The sequence below is a fragment of the Lontra canadensis genome, unplaced genomic scaffold (genome assembly GCF_010015895.1).
Source record: "Lontra canadensis isolate GAN:19392208 unplaced genomic scaffold, GSC_riverotter_1.0 scaffold96, whole genome shotgun sequence".
Taxonomy (NCBI): Eukaryota; Metazoa; Chordata; class Mammalia; order Carnivora; family Mustelidae; genus Lontra; species Lontra canadensis.
The window spans coordinates 1,506,124-1,526,106 of NW_022631090.1; the positions used below are offsets into that span (position 1 = coordinate 1,506,124).

Sequence of the window (19,983 nt, forward strand, 5' to 3'; positions counted from 1 at the left end):
AAAGAGGAGGCAGATGACCGAGAGTGTATGACTGAGTGAGTTGCAGCCTAAGTAAGCGGGCTGTAGGTGGGAGGAGGGGCTGGCAAGACATAGACGGTGGGGTGAGAAGGTGAGTGGTTAGTACAGGAACCATGGGATATTAATAGGCCTTATTTTTAGCATCGCTGCAGCAGATCTTCTTCGTGTTGTTTTATCGTTTTTAATTAAGCCCTGGATGTTGAAGCTCATTTTTCTTCTGCTCATTCCTTTAAGGTTATGAAACTGAGAAAGTTGGCACAGCAGGTTGCTAATTGCCGCCAGTGTCTTGAGCGCTCAACAGTCCTCATCAACCAGGCTGAACACATCCTGAAAGAAAATGACCAGGCCCGGTTTCTCCAGTCTGCAAAAAATATTGCCGAGAGGTGAGCTCCTTCTCTTCTTTTCTCTAGGCCTGCTCTTAGGAAAAGGGTGCAGCTGGAAGTCACTGAATTCTGTTTGGGCACCTACATAGCAGCTGCTGCCCGAAGATCTTACCAGATGCTTTTACTAAAGCCTCAGTGGTAGCCTCTGGGTAGCTTCACCCCTTCTTCCAGTGGACAGCCAGCCACATTCCCTAGGGAACTAGGGAACTAGCTAGGGCTCTGCCCTAGCTCTCTGCTGCCCATTCAGTGTTGGAGTTTTCTTTTGTTTTTTTTTTTAAGATTTTATCTCCTTGTCAGAGAGAGGTGGGGAGGGAACACAGGCAGGGGAAGAGGCAGGGGGAGAAGCAGACTCCCCGCTGAGCAGGGAGCCCATGCAGAGCTCGATTCCAGGACCCTGGGATCATGACCTGAGCCAAAGGCAGACGCCCAACGGACTGAGCCACCCAGGTGTCCCAATGTGTTGGAGCTTTCTAGGTTGGTGTTAGCATAGGGGCAGAGAGACTTTTGGCCACAGGGATAGGTATGTGCCCTCTCTGAGTCTTTGTGCAATTTTTATTCCTTTCATTTAGTTATCTCTCACACAGATGGATAGAGCAGTAATTCTTAGGCTTTTGTTTTTAATCAGTCATCCCCTTGAAAATGTGATGGATGTCCTGAGCCCTCTCCTGAGGGGGAAATGCATATTCGATACATACACGTAGAATTTTGCATGTGATTCCAGAGGACTCATGGGTCCTTCGAAGGCCATCTATACACCATGTGCAAAGAATCTGAAGTCTAAAGTGGAACATTGCTCAGTAGAGTCACCGAGGCTTTAAGGGGCTACAGAAACATATTAGGCAAATTTGGCCTCCTTCTCTGTCTCTCATTTACTAAGGCTTTGGCTCCACGTACACAGTATTCCTTCTTACTGCTTCTGCCATCATTCCGGGTGACACTGGCTTCCACATGGCTGACCCCATCTAATGGGCTCCTTGCCATCCCCTCCTCCAGGGACCCTCACCTTTGCTCCCCTTCATCTACCTGCTTCCATGGCTCCCATGCTGAACCTTTCCATCAGTCAGAATTACACTGAAATCATAAACTAACACCCACCCTGTGTTCTAGCTACAACCTCTGTACTTAAAATTGGTTGGTTTTCTTCCAGAGTCTCTATTCTTCAACTTCATCAGGATCCCTAAGACCCGACTGCTACCTACCAGCTACCTACTGTCTTTCCTTCTTTCTTTGGTCTGTTGAGGCTCTGTGATTTCTCACGTCAGCTGCGCACTCTTGTTGCAATGTACCCACTTCCCTGGTCTTTTTATCACACCAACCTGATCGAATCCCCAACCCTGAACCAGCCCAGCTCTTTCTGTTTTCTTTTTAAAAATATTTTATTTATTTATTTGGGAGACACAGATAGTGAGAGAGAGCATGAGCAGGGAGGAGAGGGGCTTCCCACTGAGCAGGGAGCTCAATGCAGGACTCAATCCCAGGACCTGGGAATCATGACCTAAGCTGAAGACAGACGCTTAACTGGCTGAGCCACCCAGGTCCCCCTCTTCCCACCTTTTCCATGTCTGTATTTGAGTTGCAGAACCCAGCTAGGGAAAACCACATAACCAAAGAGGTTGGTATTATCACACCACACATTTATGGCTTCTAATCTCACTGGGGCCCCGAAATCCTTCTGTGTCGCCTTGATCAGCTTTCTTTTTGCTTTGTCTCCCTAATGACTATTTCAAGTGTTCTGTATTCAACTCAAAAATTCCAACCCTGCCACCTTCCCCCTCATGCTCAGCAAATGACTTCACATCCTATTTTAAAGAGTGGCAGGTATGAAAGGACAAAGGACAAAGTTCTCAGCTTCTCAAACCAAACTGCTGGGCATATCTACATCCACATCCATGACTTTTGCCTCCCCACTCCCTTTTTTGTTTTTTTAAGTAGGCTCCATGCCCAGTGTGGAGCCCAAGGTGGGGCTTGAACTCACAATCCTGAGATCAAGACCTGCTGAAATCAAGAGTCTGACGATTAACCGACTGAGCCACCTAGGCACCCCTCCCTTTTGATTATATTGTATTATTTGTGTTTTGGCCACATGCTTCCCTTTTTTCCCATAGCTTCAGTTTTTCCAGTTCTCTAGTTGACTTCATATCCACCTTTAAACCCACTCATGTCTCTCCTATCTAAAAAATAGAACACCCACGACTTTCTCTTCCCTTATACCCCCTCTAGCTATTGCTGTATCCATCTCTTTCCCGCATAGCAAACTTTTTCAAAGACAGTGCCATGTCCTCACCTCTGACTTACTCTTCTTCAACATCAGAAGTAATTTATATTAAAGTAATACTTGTGCATAGTTTAAAAAATCAAATATTACTAATAGTCATATTGCAAGAAAGAGCAATCTCCTCACTGCTGATTTCTGTTCTCCAATAAGAATAATATTGAGCATTGATTCTGTGTTGAGCATTAGTCTAAGCCCCTGCAAGTGTTAACACATTTAATCCTCACAAAAAAACCCTTGTGAGATAGATGCTATTATTATCCCCATTTTACAAGTGAGAGAATGAGGCTCAGAGAGGTTATGTGACTTGCCTAACATGACCCAACTAGTAAAGGATAGAGGCAGGAATCAAACCTAGGGAGTTTAGTGCCACAGTCTACACCTTCCCAGCAAAGCCAAGAAGTTTCAGCTCTGTTAGGTATTTCTGTTGCCATGGCCTTTACATTTCTAAATAACATCCTTATATTGCCATCTCCCCCCCCATTTTAGACATTAACAATTGACTTCTGCAAACCTGGAAATTTTTCAGCCATCATTTCCTCAAATAGTTTTTAGAAGATTTTTTTCTTTATTTTAAAGAGAGAGAGAGAGAGAGAGAGAGAGCGCGCACACATGCAGGGTGAGGGGCAGAGGGAGGGAGAGAGTCTCAAGCAGACTGTGCACTGAGCACCAAGCCTGATGCGGAGCTTGATCTCACCACCCTGAAATCCTGATCTGAGCTGAAACCAAGAGTTGGATGCTTAATTGACTGAGCCACCCGCCCCCTTGAGTATTCTTTACGCCACCCCCTTCCCTTCTTATGCAGAGCCTAACATTACATGTATGTTAGGCTCATTGAAGTTTGTCTCAACTCACTGATGCTCTGTTCCTTTTTTAGCTATTTTTTCTCTGTGTGTTTCATTTCGGTAGTTTCTTTTTTTTTCTTTTTTTAAAAAATTATCTTGGGGCGCCTGGGTGGTTCAGTGGGTTAAAGCCTCTGCTTTCGGCTCAGGTCATGATCCCAGGGTCCTGGGATCGAGCCCCGCATCAGGCTCTGTGCTCAGCAGGGAGCCTGCTTCCCTCTCTCTCTCTGCCTGCCTCTCTGTCTACTTGTGATCTCTCTGTCAAATAAATAAATAAAATCTTTAAAAAAAATTATCTTTATGAGATATAATTGACACATAAAATGGTATGTTTTTTAAATTCAACTTTTTTCAATGTTCCAAGACTCATTTATGCACCACACCCAGTGCCCCATGCAATACGTGCCCTCCTTAATACCTACCACCAGGCTCACGCAACCCCCCACCTTCCTCCCTTCCAAAACCCTCAGTTTGTTTCTCAGAGTCCACAGTCTCTCATGGTTCGTACCCCCCTCCGATTTCCCCCAACTCACTTCTCCTCTCCAAATCCCAATGTTCTCTGTGTTATTCCTTATGCTCCACAAGTAAGTGAAACCATATGATAATTGATTCTCTCTGCTTCACTTATTTCACTCAGCATAATCTCCTCCAGTCCCGTCCATGTTGATGAAAAGTTGGGTATTCATCCTTCCTGATGGAGCCATAATATTCTTTTCTTTTTTTAAAAGATTTTATTTATTTCCTGCCACGTTGCTGAATTGTTGTATGAGTTCTAGTAGTTTGGGGGTGGAGTCTTTTGGGCTTTCCATATAAAGAATCATGTCATCTGCGAAGAGAGAGAGTTTGACTTCTTCATTGCCAATCTGGATACCTTTTATTTCTCTTTGTTGTCTGATTGCTGTTGCTACGACTTCTAATACTATGTTGAACAAGAGTGGTGAGAGTGGGCATCCTTGTCGTGTTCCTGATCTCAACGGGAAGGCTGCAAGCTTTTTCCCATTGAGGATGATATTTGCTGTGGGTCTTTCATAGATAGATTCTATGAAGTTGAGGGATGTTCCCTCTATCCCTATACTTTGAAGTATTTTAATCAGGAATGGATGCTGGATTTTGTCAAATGCTTTTTCTGCATCAATTGAGAGAACCATGTGGTTCTTCTCTCTTCTCTTATTGATTTGTTCTATCACATTGATTGATTTGTGAATGTTGAACCATCCTTGTAGCCCAGGGATGATTCCCACCTGGTCATGGTGGATAATCTTTTTAATGCGCTGTTGGATCCTGTTTGCTAGGATCTTGTTGAGAATCTTAGCATCCGTATTCATCAGTGATATTGGTCTGAAATTCTCCTTTTTGGTAGGGTCTTTGCCTGGTTTGGGGATCAGGGTAATGCTGGTTTCATAGAAAGAGTCTGGAAGTTTTCCTTCTGCTTCAATTTTTTGAAACAGCTTCAGGAGAATAGGTGTTATTTCTTCTTTGAAAGTTTGGTAGAATTCCCCAGGGAATCCGTCAGGTCCTGGGCTCTTGTTTTTTGGGAGGTTTTTGATCAGTGCTTCAATCTCGTTACTAGATATTGGTCTATTCAGGTTGTCAATTTCTTCCTGGTTCAATTTTGGGAGTTCATAGTTTTCCAGGAATGCATCCATTTCATCTGGGTTGCTTAGTTTATTGGCATATAACTGTTGATAATAATTTCTGATGATTGTTTCTACTTCTACAACTAACTTGGTGTTAGTTGTGATCTCTCCCTTTTCATTCATAATTTTATTAATTTGGGCTTTCTCTCTTTTCTTTTGGATTAGTGTGGCCAATGGTTTATTGATCTTACTGATTCTTTCAAAAAACCAGCTTCTAGTTTCATTGATACGTTCTACTGTATCTCTGGTTTCTACCTCATTGATCTCTGCTCTAATCTTGATTATTTCCCTTCTTATGTGTAGAGTTGGTTTGATTTGTTGTTGATTCTCCAGTTCTTTAAGGTGTAGAGACAGCTGGTGTGTTCTGGATTTTTCAATATTTTTGAGGGAGGCTTGGATGGCTATGTATTTCCCCCTTAGGACCGCCCTTGCTGTATCCCATAGGTTTTGGACCGAAGTGTCTTCATTCTCATTGGTTTCCATGAATTGTTTCAGTTCTTCTTTGATCTCCTGGTTGATCCAAGCATTCTTAAGCAAGGTGGTCTTTAGCTTCCAGGTGTTTGAGTTCCTTCCGAACTTTTCCTCGTGATTGAGCTCCAGTTTCAAAGCATTGTGATCTGAGAATATGCAGGGAATAATCTCAGTCTTTTCGTATCGGTTGAGTCCTGATTTGTGACCCAGTATGTGGTCTATTCTGGAGAAGGTTCCATGTGCACTTGAGAAGAATGAGTATTCTGTTGTTTTAGGGTGGAATATTCTGTATATATCTATGAGGTCCATCTGGTCCAATGTGTCATTCAATGCTCTTGTTTCTTTATTGATTTTCTGCTTCGATGATCTATTTCTGAGAGAGTCATGTTAAGATCTCCTACTATTAATGTATTCATATCAATATGACTCTTTATCTTGATTAACAGTTTTCTTATGTAATTGGCTACTCCCATATTGGGGGCATAGATATTTATAATTGTTAGATCATCTTGGTGGATAATCCCTTTAAGAATTATGTAGTGTCCTTCTATATCTCTGACTACAGTCTTTATTTGAGAGAGAGAGAGAAAGAGAGAGAGAGACAGAGAGACAGAGAGACAGAGGGGGGAGGGGCAGAGGGAGAAGCAGACTCCCCGCTGAGCAGGGAGCCTGACCCCAAGCTCGATCCCAGGACTCAGAGATCATGATCTGAGCCAAAGGCAGATGCTTAATAGACTGAATCACTCACCTGCCCCTCATTTTGATAGTTTCTAATATATTTTGGCATTCACTAACCTTTTCTTCTGTAATGCCTACTCTGCCATTAATCTCTCCAGTGTATTTTTCATCTCAGACATTGTAGTTTTCATCTCTAGAAGTTCAGCTTAGTTATTTCTATAATATCCATATTTCTATTTAAACATATTTAGCCTTTCCTCTATCTTTTGAATATATGGCATGCAACACTAATTCAAAAAAGATTATGTACCCCTATTTTTATTGCATTATTTATAATAGCCAAGAAACCTACATGTCCACTGATAGATGAATGGATAAAGAAGATGTCACAAACACACACACACACACACACACACACACACACACACGAATATTACATAGCCATAAAAAAGGATGCGACCTTGCCATTTGCAACACCATGGATGGACTTTGCAAAGTGAAATAAGGCAGACTGAGAAAGACAAATACTGTATGATTTTACTCATATGGAATCTAAAACAAAACAAAACGAACAAAACCAAAACAAATGAACAAACAAAAAGCAGAATCAGACCTACAAATATGGAGAACACACTGATGGTTGCCAAGGGCAAGTGGGTGGGTGATGGGCAGAGGGAAATACAGGCTTCCAGATATGGAATGAATAGTCGTGGGAATAATAGGTACAGTATAGGGAATATAGTCAATGATAGTGTAATCGGGTTGAATGGTGGCAGATGGTAGCTACACATGTGGTGAGCAGAGCATAACTTACAGACTTGTGGAATCATTGTGTTGTGTACCTCAAACTCATGTAACATTGTGTGTCAACTATACTCAAAAGAAAATTAAAATCAAAACATGGACAGAGCATGGAATACAGTTATCATAATTGTCAGAATGTCTAATTCTAACATCTGTGTCAGTTCTGGGTCAGTTTTAATTGATTGCTTTTTCTCCTCATTATGGGTTGTGTTTTTTTCCTTCTTTGCATATCTGATCTTTTTTTTTTTTTCTGGACGTTAGACATAATGAAATTTATCTTATTGGGTGCTGTATATTTTTGTATTTCTATAAATATTAAGCTTTGTTCTAGGACATAGTTAAGTTTCTTGAAAATAACTTGATCCTTTTGGGTCTTGTTTTTAAGACTTCTTAGGTGGAATCAGAGCAGTGTTTAGTCTGAGTCACATTTTCTGTACTAGCAAGGCAAGACATTTCTGAGTACTCTCCGAGGTGCTCCATGCATCATGAGATTTTCCAGTCTGGCTTTTGGGAACAGACACTATTCCTGGCCCTTTGTGAAGAGCAGGGATTTTTTCCCTCTCAACCTTTTTTAAAAAAACTTTTTAAAATTTATTGATTTGAAAGAGAGCGAGAGCACATGCAGTGGGAGAGGGCCAAAGGAAGATGGAAAAGCAAGAAGCAGACTCCACTGCCGAGCAGGGAGCCTGGCATGGGGCTTGATCCCAGGACCCTGGGGTCATGACCTGAGCCTAAGGCAGACATTCAACCAACTGAGCCACCCACGCACACTTTCCTCTCATCTTTTAAGGGAGCTCTTTTCTTGGCCTTGGGCAGTTTCCTCACATGCATGTATTGATCAGTATTTTGTTGAATACTTAGAGGGGAACATTCCGGAGGTCTCCAGAATTCTCTCTGTGCAGCCTTCTCTCTGGTACTCTGCCCTGTGAACTCCAGCCAACTTAGTCTCTTAGAGTCTCAGCATTCTTAACTAGAGACATCATCAAGATCTGCCTGATTTCCCCTTCATGTACTATTTTACTCTCTTAATTTTGTTGGAACAATTTTTCCCGTAGTCTTCCAAGAAAGAATACATGGGAAGTAAATTTTCAAAAACTTTTTGTTTAAAAAATATTTGAAATTTATTTTCACATTTGGTAAGTTGGAAATAGATTTCCCTTATAATTTTGAAAGCATGGCTCTATTGTCTCCTAACTTCTAGTGTTGGGCTGAGAAACCCACTGCTATTTTGATCCCTGATCTTTTAGATGTGACCTATATTTTAACATTTGGCGGTTTTAAGGTCTTATCTTTAATCCTGTTTTTCTTAAATTTTTCCAAGATATGCCTTGGTATGGGTCTTTTATCATTCCTTTTTTTTGCACACTAAGTAGGTCTTTCCAATCTGGAGGCTAGTGACTTTTCATTCTGGGATGTTCTCTTATATTTTTCACTAACAATTTCCTCCCATTTATTTCCTCTCTTCTCTCTATCCAGGACTCTAATTAGTCAGAGGTTGAACATTCTAGATTTTCTCTCTGATGTTTAAAATCTTTCATTTCCTAGTTTTCACGACACTGTCTTCTTACTCTATTATCGAGATGTTTCCTTAAGTTTTTATCCAGTCCTTCTATTAAAATTTTAATTTCAGCATTCTTATTTTTATTAATAAGAGCTCTTTCTTGATCTTTGCTTTTATTTATTTATTTTTTTTAGCATTCTGTCCTTGCTTTGTGGATACAAACTATTTGTTTATCTTCTTGAAGATCTGGACGATCATTTAAAAACTTCCAAGCTCTGCATTGTTTTGGTCTCCTCCAAGTTCCTTTTCTCTATTCGTTTGTTTAAGTTGCTGTCTTTCCCTACATGTTTGGTAAGCTTTCAGCTGCCTGTTTGAATTGACGCACTAGAGGGTGACTGGAAGATCTGAGGGGATGGGAACAGTTTGTTCCTCGGTGAATGTCACTATAGGATAAGGTGGAATGCCAGATTTTACTGAGGGGACCCAAATGTCAGTTCTGTATGTGTTTTCTCTTCAGTCAGTTTCCCCTAGAAGGAATCTACCAATCTCCTGCTTCTGATGGGGGATGAGGGGGACTAGGCTGGCTGCCACGATTCTGGGAGCCAAGCAAGAAAAGGTGGCTGAGGGTTTTAAGACTGCTTTTGATGCAGCGTCAAAGCTCTGCAGAAACTGAACCTCACATCTCCTGCCAGGACGAGGGAGGAGTAGTCTCTGGTCAAGTGGATCTGGGGTCTAGCTGTTCTTCCTATAAACTTTCAACTGTCGGCGGCACAAAATCAGCTTGACGTTGTTGGCTTCCTGACCCAGCTTTCTCTGGTCTGTTGTTGGTTACCACTCATGCATCCCTTTCTAGCTTCCAAACATTTGCTGACAATCTCTTACTTGCTGGCATGTCTTTTTCCATTCTCTTTGTCTTTGTGGGTTTATGACATTTTATTCTCTGACTGTCATTTCAGTGTTATTTCATGAGAGCAGAGATAAAACATAAATTTAAACCACATTATTCAATCATCCCCACTCACTCTTCAAGTCTCTGAAATGTCTTCTGCCACTACCACACTATTCCGAGTGTTCTTTCTGGGGTTACCAAATGGATACCCTGTTGCTAAATCTAATAGATGTTCCTTTGTTTTATCTTACTGTTTTGTCTTCCTTAATCACTCAATAGGGGCGCCTGGGTGGCTCAGTCCTTAAGTGTCTGCCTTCCGCTCAGGTCATGATCCCAGGGTCCTGGGATTGAGCCCCACATTATGCTCCCTCCTTTGAGGAGAGCCTTCTTCTCCCTCTCCTACTCCCTCTGCTGTGTTCCCTCTCTCGCTGTGTCTCTGTCAAATAAATAAATAAACAAAATCCTTTTAAAAAATCACTCAATAACCTTTGTTCCTACTGACAATGATTCGTACTTGAAATTTCTCTGCCCTTAGCTTCAGTGAACACTTCTGCTTTTCTCCCTACCTACTGAGTTTCTTTTTGCCTTTGGGAGCACATCGCCTTTGACCTATTCCTTTAAAGCTGTTGTCTTTATGATTCTGTTTTAGGCTATTCTCTTTTCTCTTGAGAATCATCTGCCCAACCTCAATATCTTCATCAGTGGTTTCTCACAGGGTCTGAAATTCTTCCCCACCAATAATAATTGTAATAATCTATTATGGGCCAAGACCTTGGTTAAAATGAAATTCCAGCTGGGAGAGTATTCCTTCCCCCCTTACAAATGACACTTATCATATCGTCCTTGAGAGATAACTAATGTTGTTTTGCTTAAACATATTAAACATAGACACAGACACAGACACACACACACACATACACTTACATATACCCCAATGCCATTTTTACTCATCCTTAACTTTCAGCCACTGCTAACATTTGGGAGTATAGTATCCCAATATTTAGATTTTTTATTTTTTATAAGATTTTTATTTATTTAAGAGAGAGAAAGACAGTGTGTGACTGGAGAGGGGCAGAAGGGAAAGGAGAAGGAATCTCAAGCAGACTCCCCATTGAGCATGGAGCCAGCGGTGGGGGTCGATCCCACGACCGTGAGATCATGACCTGAGCTGAAACCAAGAGTCAGATGCTTAGCTGACTCAGCTGCCCAGGCGCCCCTAGATTTAATAAATATTTCACAGAGGGTCATGCTGTATATACTTCATTATACCCTATGTTTGAAACTTAGCAATAGATCATGAACTTGTCCCTGTCATTGAACTGATTTTCAGTGGCCTTGTAGTATTTCATCTTTTGATGCATTACATTTACTTAGCTCAGTCCCCATGGTTAGAGAGTTAGGGTACATATGGTATGTTGAATGCCCTTACACCTCAGTTGTTTTCTTAGCAATAAATTTATGAAGTAGAACTGTGATGTCAAAGAATATTTGCATTTTAATCTATGTTGGTATTTAATGCCAAACTTATCCCCAAAATTTGTTATCAGCTTCAGCCCTAATAAAATATGTGGACATTATCTCATACCGGCATAAAAAGCTCCTATAATTGTCATTATTTATAATCTTCAATGCAATCTCACTTTAATTTACATTTATTTGATTCCTCATATAGTCGGCTTTTAAATATATTTTTTAATACTTTATTTATTTATTTGAGAGAGAGAGTGAGTGAGAGTGAGAGAGGGAGAGAGCACAAGCCCGGGGAGAGGCAGAGGGAGAGGGAGAGAGAGAGAGAGGGAGAGAGAAGCAGGCTCCCTGCTGAGTAGGGATCCTGATCCCAGGATGCTGGGATCATGACCTGAGCCAAAGGCAGATGCTTTACTGACTGAGCCACCCAGGCGTCCTGGGCTTTGAAATATATTTGTTGCCTATTTGTTTTCATGTTGTGTGAATTAGCTTTCTGTTTTATTTGTCTATGTTCCTGTCACTACTTTCCTTTTTGCTTATTTGTAGACACCTTAAAATCTGTTTTGCCTCCAATTTTGACCCCTTCCAGCCCATCCGTACAGACAGAACATGCTTCCTAAAACATAAATTTGAGCATCACTCCTTGGCCAAAAGTGGGTCAGTGGCCCTCACTGCTCTTTGGATAAAGTGCAAACCTTGTAACGTGGCCCACAAGGCCCTGTGTGATTTTGCTAATTCTGCAACCTTCAGGCTAGAGAGAACACAGAGCCACATAGTCTCGGCTTACCTAACGCCTACGCATTGTGTAGGTCACTGCGTAAAATGAACTTCCTCCCGGGAGATTTCCCTTAGTGCCCAAGTCCCTGCCAGGGGGGTCTTGTGTATGGTACAGTCCCCTTGTAGTGGCGTTTTTATTGCCTATTTAATATCTTTCTCCTCCACAAACTGAATTTCCTGAGGGCAAAGACCACAACTGTGTGTCTCCAGTGTGCCGGGCACAGTGCCTGGCACATTATTTGTGCTCAGTGAGTATTGGATGGGTGGATGGGTGGATGGATGGATAGATGGATGGGTGGATGGATGGACTGACGGACAGATGGGTGGATGAATGGAAGAAAGAAGATTGGGGAGGCCAGGAAGAAATTTTATGAGCCAATTTTCTGCCTTAACTCTTGCCCTATAGGGGTTGTTGTCTTCTTACTCATTGAATCCTGAAGACTGGCCATTCTATGTAAGACCTGAAGATTATAGTGTTAGTCTTTCATATGTTTATCCTGGCCTACAGCTTATTCCTAAGTCATCTCTATTTTCACAAACAGCCAAGAGCTCTTGTTGGTGGATGTGTAGCTGGGTGTACGTGCGTGAATGTTTGTTTAACTTCTCAACCCCTTACAACTAATTCACCTTAGAAGTTTCCTCTCTGGTCTTCTACATTCAGTGCTTCTTCCCTTTATTCTACCTGCATATTGTTGCCAGATTAATTTTTTTTTCCATTCTGTCATTTGCATGTTCAAGGATCTTCATTGGCTGTGATTCAGAAGGTCTGTCATAGGGCCTCAACATGTGTGCTTTGGTCAAAACTGCCCAAGAGATTTCTGATGTGTTCTCATGGTTAAGAATTGCTGAAGCACAGAAGAATTTACCTTAATTTTTTTTAAAGAGCTACCTAAATTGGTTCTGGGTATAGAGCTTAGAATCCAATGAACATATATTCAGTTATATTTCTTTGTTTTTTCTGACCCTTACTGGTTGTGTGACCTTAGGCAAGTTACTTAAGCTTTCTATGTATCATTTCTTGTTTATGTTATATCTTACTGTCATTTACAAAATGGAAATAACATCTACTACACAGGATTATGGCAAGAGGTAAATTAAATAATGTATGTAAAGTGCATGCATGGTCTCTTCTGTCTACTAAATGCTCAATAAATGTTAGCAGCTGTGTTGTTGTTAGTCATTCATTATTCATTTAACAATTGTTTATTCACCATGTGTCCAACACTGTGTTACGGACCATGGAAGCTATGAGAGGTACAAAATACAAACCCTGCTCTTGAGATGCTTAGAACTAACTGGGGAGGTAAAAGTAGCAGAGCATTATATAATTATAGTAAATAGTAATAAAATTAAATGCAAATGTTATAAAAGAACAAATCAAGTACAGTATGAAGTCTTGAACTCAGCCCAGCCCCAGCATGCTGGCTTGTTGATTAGCATAAAAAAAATCGAGGGGAAGAAAAAAAATCTCTCAAACTGCTCTAACCAAGCCTTCAGAGGTCTAGTTTTGATGCTGCCTGCCAGATGGAAAATGATGCAGAGGGGAAAAAATCCTGTATTTACTTCTCAAAATTAAGACAGGATGGGGGAGTGTGTTTGCAGGGTGAACATATGTGAATAAATACGGTATATCTCTTAATTTGTTCCTGATGATTAAATTCTAACTGGTTTCCATTGGAAAATCACAGATAAGATATTTTCCATTTAATGAATCAAGCCCCCCAAGTCATATATATTTTTGCCTTGTTGAACCAGGAATCAAACATTGGAAAAAGTTGCAAACTGATTTTGATGTTTATTGATGCACTTTTTCTCTTTTCCAGGGTCGCTATGGCAACAGCATCTTCTCAAGTTCTGATTCCAGACATCAATTTTAATGATGCCTTTGAAAACTTTGCTTTAGATTTTTCCAGAGAAAAGAAACTGCTGGAGGGGCTAGATTATTTAACAGGTGTGAAAATACTGTGGTTTCCTTCCCATTTTAATGCTTGTCTTTTGGTATTCTCTTACTTTAAGGTAATCAGAAAAGGACCATATTTGTAATGAAAATGCTTTTATAACTTTTAAGATAATACATGTCTCTTTTTAGATAGAATATACTTTAGCTCATGTATCAGAAAAGAAAGATGATGTGTCAGATATTTCTGGGGGCAGACAGGAGTACCATCATACCTAAAGGTCAAGAAAAAAGAAGACATTGCTGATGGATTTCTCCTTATGAGCCTATCAGTAATATATTGTTGCTTGTTGTTGAAGGGGTTAGAACTCAGGTGGCAATTATGGAATATTAAAGCATGTCCTGCTTGGATACGTGTACTGTTCAAATGGTTTTAAGGAAATTTGAGAAACTAGCAGATTAGGATGAAAAAATGTAAGAACTGTCTGGCTTGCAGACAATTTTAGGAAATGAGGGATGCAACTAGCCTGTGAAAAATTCTTGTTACCTTCAAGATTATTGAATGGCCACTTCCCGAGAAAAATACACACGTACAATAATTTGGCATTGGTCATTATTTTTGTTAACATATTAAAATAACTGTCATTTACTGAACAACTACTTTATGCCAGACACTGTGTACTCATTTTGTAGTGTAAGTATCTACCACAAATCTGTCAGGTAATGGTCATCCCTTATTTCACAGGTAAGAGAACTCGTATAATTGGCTCTTGGCCATCCTCCCCAGAATATATGATAAAACTTATTTTAAAATAAAAAGAAACAGGTTGAAGGTCATGCAATAAGAAAACTACAGGACCGCTGGAGGTCTCGGCACTTGGCTTCCATCGAACGCATCTCGTTGATGAAGAGAACCTCCTCGCCAAGAGGTGTTGAGTTGGGAAGCAAGAGTGACAACTGTTAAAATTCCAGAACAGAGAGAGTGTGCCTTCCTCACCTTCTTTTCTACCTTTTCTTACAGCCCCAAACCCACCATCTATCCGAGAGGAGCTCTGTACTGCCTCCCACGACACCATTACAGTCCACTGGATCTCAGATGATGAGTTCAGCATCAGCTCCTATGAGCTTCAGTACACCATATTCACTGGCCAGGCTAACTTCATCAGTAAGTCATGGTGTAGTTGGGGCCTGTGGCCAGAGATAAGGAAATGTAAGGAAGCAGTAAGCTGCTCAAGATTGGCCGGGGCGCCACGAGGCAAGTGTTTGTAAGACATGTTAGGTTGTTGAGTATAGTGTTTCTCGTAGACAGTGTAAGCTCCCCCAGGGCATTGCAAAGACTGTATTGCTGGGTGGACAAGCAAGGTGCGTATTTCCTTGCTGGGGGAGTCACGGTGGCCACTCCCATTTGTTTTTGTAATCCCTAGCCTTTCCTCAGTTAATCCATGTCACTCTGCTCATGCTGAGTCAGAAGCAGCGCAGAATTCATTCCTGGGTAGCCACGCCACTGTCATTGCTGATTCTGTGTGTGTGAACATCTCTCTCCTGTGCTCTTCTTCCACTTCATTAACATGATAAAATACATCACGCTGGAGGACAACTGCTTCCTTTCCCAGACCTATTTGTGTCTGCGATGGTAGTGATAAGCCTTCTGCCTCTGTCACTGTCCCCCTTCTCCCCCTCCTCTGAGAATGACACCAAATACAAAAATGTGGCAGTGGGCCATGAAATGAAAGCTGTTTAAAAAGCAGTCACTGAGCTCACATGTTATGGTTTCACCTTCTTGTGAATTAGAGCAAGACCAGGCAGAATAAGAAACTTGACTCATCGATGGCCAGATGAGAGAGACCCAGTTGCGAGTTCCCCTCCCTGTGTCGGGGAGAACTGGAAAGCAGAATTAAAACTGTATTCAAGACCAGAACTGATCCCCACCCTAAGGTTCACCCTAGGACTCTCGCCCTAGTCCGCAGAGCTGCAAATTAGTATTTTCTTTTACCTTCGTACGTGTGTGTGCATCTGTGTCTCACTTTGCACACAGGCCCACATGAGAGAAATTTTCCCCATGACACCAGCCCAGTAGGCTTCCTTTTCCTGTTTGGTGCCCATGCTGGGCCACATGGTGGGCTGGGGAGGTGACAGGACATTGCGGGTCACACTCGAAAAACACTTGCCTCGTGCGGCTCCCACCTAAGCCACCTGGCCTGGGTAGCTGTGCTCCTAGGTGTTTTATTCAACTTGAGGAGTCACAAACTCTGAGGCCTCCCTGACATGCTTTCCTGCACTTTTCTCTCTCTCTCCCTTGCTCTGGTGAGTCTTACAGCCAGCCACTGAGCTTCTCCTTCCTGAGAGGGGTAGAGCAGTGGTCTGCTGGGAGCTGAGCCGTAAGTCCAAGCGACAAAGATCTGAAGGCTCTGCTCTCCATTTTCAAAGATATATAGCCCTTTGTAAAGAAGAACTTAAAGGATGATTCTTAATGGTGATAGGATCATAGCGCCTTCGGATCGGAAGGAACCTTAGAAGTCCTTTAGGCTAATCTTCTTCCCTTGTACTAGACACCCAGTGGATGACTGTCCTGCCTCTACCGGAACATTTCCCGTTCTGGTGATAGGTAGCTCACTTCTAACAAAATAACTCATTCTGTTGTTGTGTTGTTGTAAATAATTGTCAGGGCTTCCATACGGAGGGCCTAACCCTTCCTCCTAGTAAATAACAATGACGATAAGAATTGATAACGTGCATCCTGCTTTGTCATTTATAAACGCTCCCACATAGATCATCGTGCTGAGTCCTCATGGCTTCTTTCCTAGCCTTATGGCATAGATGATACTAATTCTGTTTTATGGATAAAGAAGCTGAGGTTCACGTGAAATGAGTTGCCCAAGGTCACAGAGCTACAAACTGATGGAGTCAAGGTTTGAACACAAGCCTGTCAGACTTCAAGTCTAATGTTTCTTGAATGAAACCCACAGCTACTGATTAGTCCTAGTCCTGGCCTTTTGTACCTCACTAACAAACCTGATCCATCTCTCCCATGACAGTTCTTCAGATAACTTTAGGTAGCTCTCATGTACGTCCCTTCTAAATTCTCTTTTCCAGGCTAAACGCCCTTAATTCTTTGAATTGCTCCTCATGTGAGATGGTTTCAGGCCCCTTACTTTCATGGTATCCTTTTCAGGAACACACTGCTGTGTGTCAAAGTGCTTTATGAAATGCACTGTCTAGGGGCGCCTGGGTGGCTTAGTTGGTTAAACACCCAACTCTTGGTTATGTCTCAGGTCGTGATCTCAGGGGCTTGGGATTGAATCCTGTATCGGGCTCTGCACTCATCATGGAGTCTGAGAGTGTCTCACCCTCTCCCGCTTGTGCTCATTCTCTCTCTATAATAAATGCATAAAATCTTTTAAAAAACGTGCTCTCAAAAAAGTGAATACAGTACTCCAAAAGTGGTCTGACCACCCTAGCCCTGAACCTCTTTATTCCAGTAGTCACACTGACTACTGAGTGTTGATTACTGAGCATGTAGTCACTTGAAATCCCTAGGTCTTTCAAATTCTTGATTGTTTAAACTGAAATGCAACACCTTGAATTCATCCCTCTTCCATTTTGTCTGGTTAGCTTTGACTTCACATTCTAGCTTGCCAAAATCCTTTCAAATCGAGTTTCCGTCCTCCCAGCCTGTCTTCCATGTCATCTTCCAGTCTAGTGGAATGGAACAGTGACAAGGCAGAGCCCTGAGCAAAATTCTGCCTGGCAATGGGCAGATGAGATGAAAATATTTTAGGGGGCGCCTGGGTGGCTCAGTAGATTGAGCCTCCAACCCTTGACTGTGGCTTACATCATGATCTCAGGGTCCTGGGATCGAGTCCCATGTTGGGCTCTCCCCTCAGCAGGGAATCTGTTTGTCCCACCTCTCCCCCTCAGTAAATAAATAAATAAAATCTTGAAAAAGATGAAAACTATTTTATTGGGAATACATATTCATGAAAATTCAAGGGCTAAATCTTTTCATTGGTCTGGCCTACCTCTGTTCTGCCACTGTTGATTGAACCTTGGCTCTGAGAGTTGCTTTCCTTTGAGGTTTTTCCACATTTTCTCTTCTTAAACCACTTTGTTGAGATTTAATTGACATTCAAAAAGTTGTCCATCAACAGATCAATGGATAAAGAAAATATGGTATGCCCATACAATAAAATATAATTCAGCCTTAAAAAAGAAGGAAATTATCTGCTATTTGTGACAACATGGAAGAACCTGGAGGGTATAATGCTTAGTGAAATAAGCCAGACACAGAAGGACAAATAGGACCTGATACCATTTATATGAGGAATCTTAAAATAATGAAACTCCACATTTTCTTTAACTGGCAATTTCTTTCTTGTGGGCTAGAATTTTGTCTGGAAAAGTAGTTCCCCTTATTCTTCTTTTTGCTTTTCTTTCTTTCTCTCTTTTCCTTTTCCTTTTCCCTTTTCTTTTCTTCATCTGTAACTATCTCCCCACCTCATCTAAGATTTGAAATGGTCACAAGCCAATAATGTTTCCGATGATGCTGTTAGCTGGATTCAAACAGATGTTTGGCCAATTGTCTTCCCCATTACTGTCTATTTTTAGTCTATTTCAATTTTGTGTTTTGCATTATGCAAGCACTGGCCATACCTTCTGCCTGAGCAGGCCTACTATAACATACTGCCACAAACATAAAACTTCTGTTTCCTCTCCTTTTCATTTCCATGCAAATGTTCTCCACCACACATTTACACTCAGGTTCATGGATTTCCATATTGTGGTCTTTCCCATTTGAGCAAGGTGTATACTTCCATTACCAGAATTCACTCGTTAACCCTATTTCGCCAAGTCTCAGTGACACCTAGAGAATTCTATATTTGCCTTTTCAAAATTTAGAAATGGTCTCAAAGTCACAGAAAAGTTGTAAGAGTAACACAAGATTGTCTGTGTACTCTTTACCCAGATTCATCTGTTGTTAATATTTTGTCCCATTTCCTTTATCATTTGCTAGCATTCCCCATCTATTTCTGAACCATTTGAGAGTAAATTGCATACATCATCACCTCTGACCACTAAATTCTTCAACGTAGGTTTTCTAATACGGAAACTCTTATATAACGACAGTGTGGTTATCAACTTGAAGAGATTTAATACAATACTTTTTTTCTGATCCCACCATTCATATTCCAATTTTGACAGTTGACCCAATAACCCCCTTTCTAACATATAAAGGATCCGATATTGTCCGTTAGAGTCGAGGATCAGGTATTGCATTCAATTGTCCTTATCCCTAGTCCCCTTTAATCTAGAACGCTTCCTCAGCCTTTCTTTGTCTTTAACGACATTGACCTCTTTTTAAAAATGCCCTTTTATTTCTTTATTATACTGTCCCTTATTTGTGGGTTCCTCTGATGTTTCCTCACAATTTATATTCAGATTATGCATTCATGGCTGGAATACTGCATTGGAGATGTTGTGTCCTCCTGAGGACATCACATCTGGAGGCATGTAATGTCCACTTGCCCTTTGTTGGTGACACTAATTTTGTTCAGCTGGTCAAAGACATTGGCGGATTTCTTCACCACATAGTTACTATTTTTCTTCTTGCAACTAATAAGCAATCCCTGTGGTGATACTTTGAGACAATGAAAATGTCCTGCTTCCTCATCAAACTCATCACACCCCCTCCTGTTTTAGCATCAGTCAAAAATTCTTGCGTGTTCCAGTCTTTACCCTGATGATTGCAAAATGATGATTTTCCAAATGAGCACTCCCTCCCCCATTTACTAGTTGGCACTCTGCATTCTACTATAGGCAAAAGCCCCACCATCTGTTTATTTATCTACTTCTCAGTATAGACTCGTGAATTCTCTTTCTTCAGTGGTTTATAATTCTTCACTGCCCTTGCTTATTTTGATGCTCAGATTGTCCAGATTTAGCCAGTAAGGGCCATTTAAGTTGACTCCTAGGTCCTTACATTTTCCCATCATTTTCTTGAGCACTTCTTTACTTCTAGCAGAACAGAAGATTCTAGGCTCATAATGATCTTATCGTGCCCCAGCCTTGAAATCAGTCATTTTTCTAAGGAATCCTGGTTCGTTTTAATGGGAGGACGTTATTAGAGAACAAGATCTGGGTACTAGGAACATACCCATATGCCCATGTACATATACCTATGCACACGCATAATATACAGAGACACATACCTAATATACGTGTGTATATGGGTGCACGTGTGCGTGCGTGTGCACGCACACACACACACACACACACACACGTATAGAAATCACGAGTTCATACCAGTACCTCCAATCCCAGTCCATCCCCACAGGTTCTTTCTTGCCTTC

General features: G+C 41.4%; 1 protein-coding gene across 5 annotated transcripts in view; it reads left to right on the forward strand.

The window, feature by feature from the left end:
• Positions 1 to 19,983, forward strand: part of MID2 (midline 2) — a 100,397-nt gene that overhangs the window by 71,128 nt on the left and 9,286 nt on the right. For 4 of the 5 annotated variants that reach the window (XM_032837161.1, XM_032837156.1, XM_032837160.1 and 1 more), the window contains 3 exons: positions 253 to 401; positions 13,563 to 13,690; positions 14,658 to 14,891. In XM_032837161.1, the coding sequence (XP_032693052.1) occupies positions 253 to 401; positions 13,563 to 13,690; positions 14,658 to 14,891 (511 nt within the window). The remainder of the gene's footprint in view (positions 1 to 252; positions 402 to 13,562; positions 13,691 to 14,657; positions 14,892 to 19,983) is intronic. The other variant, XM_032837157.1, reaches the window with a different exon arrangement.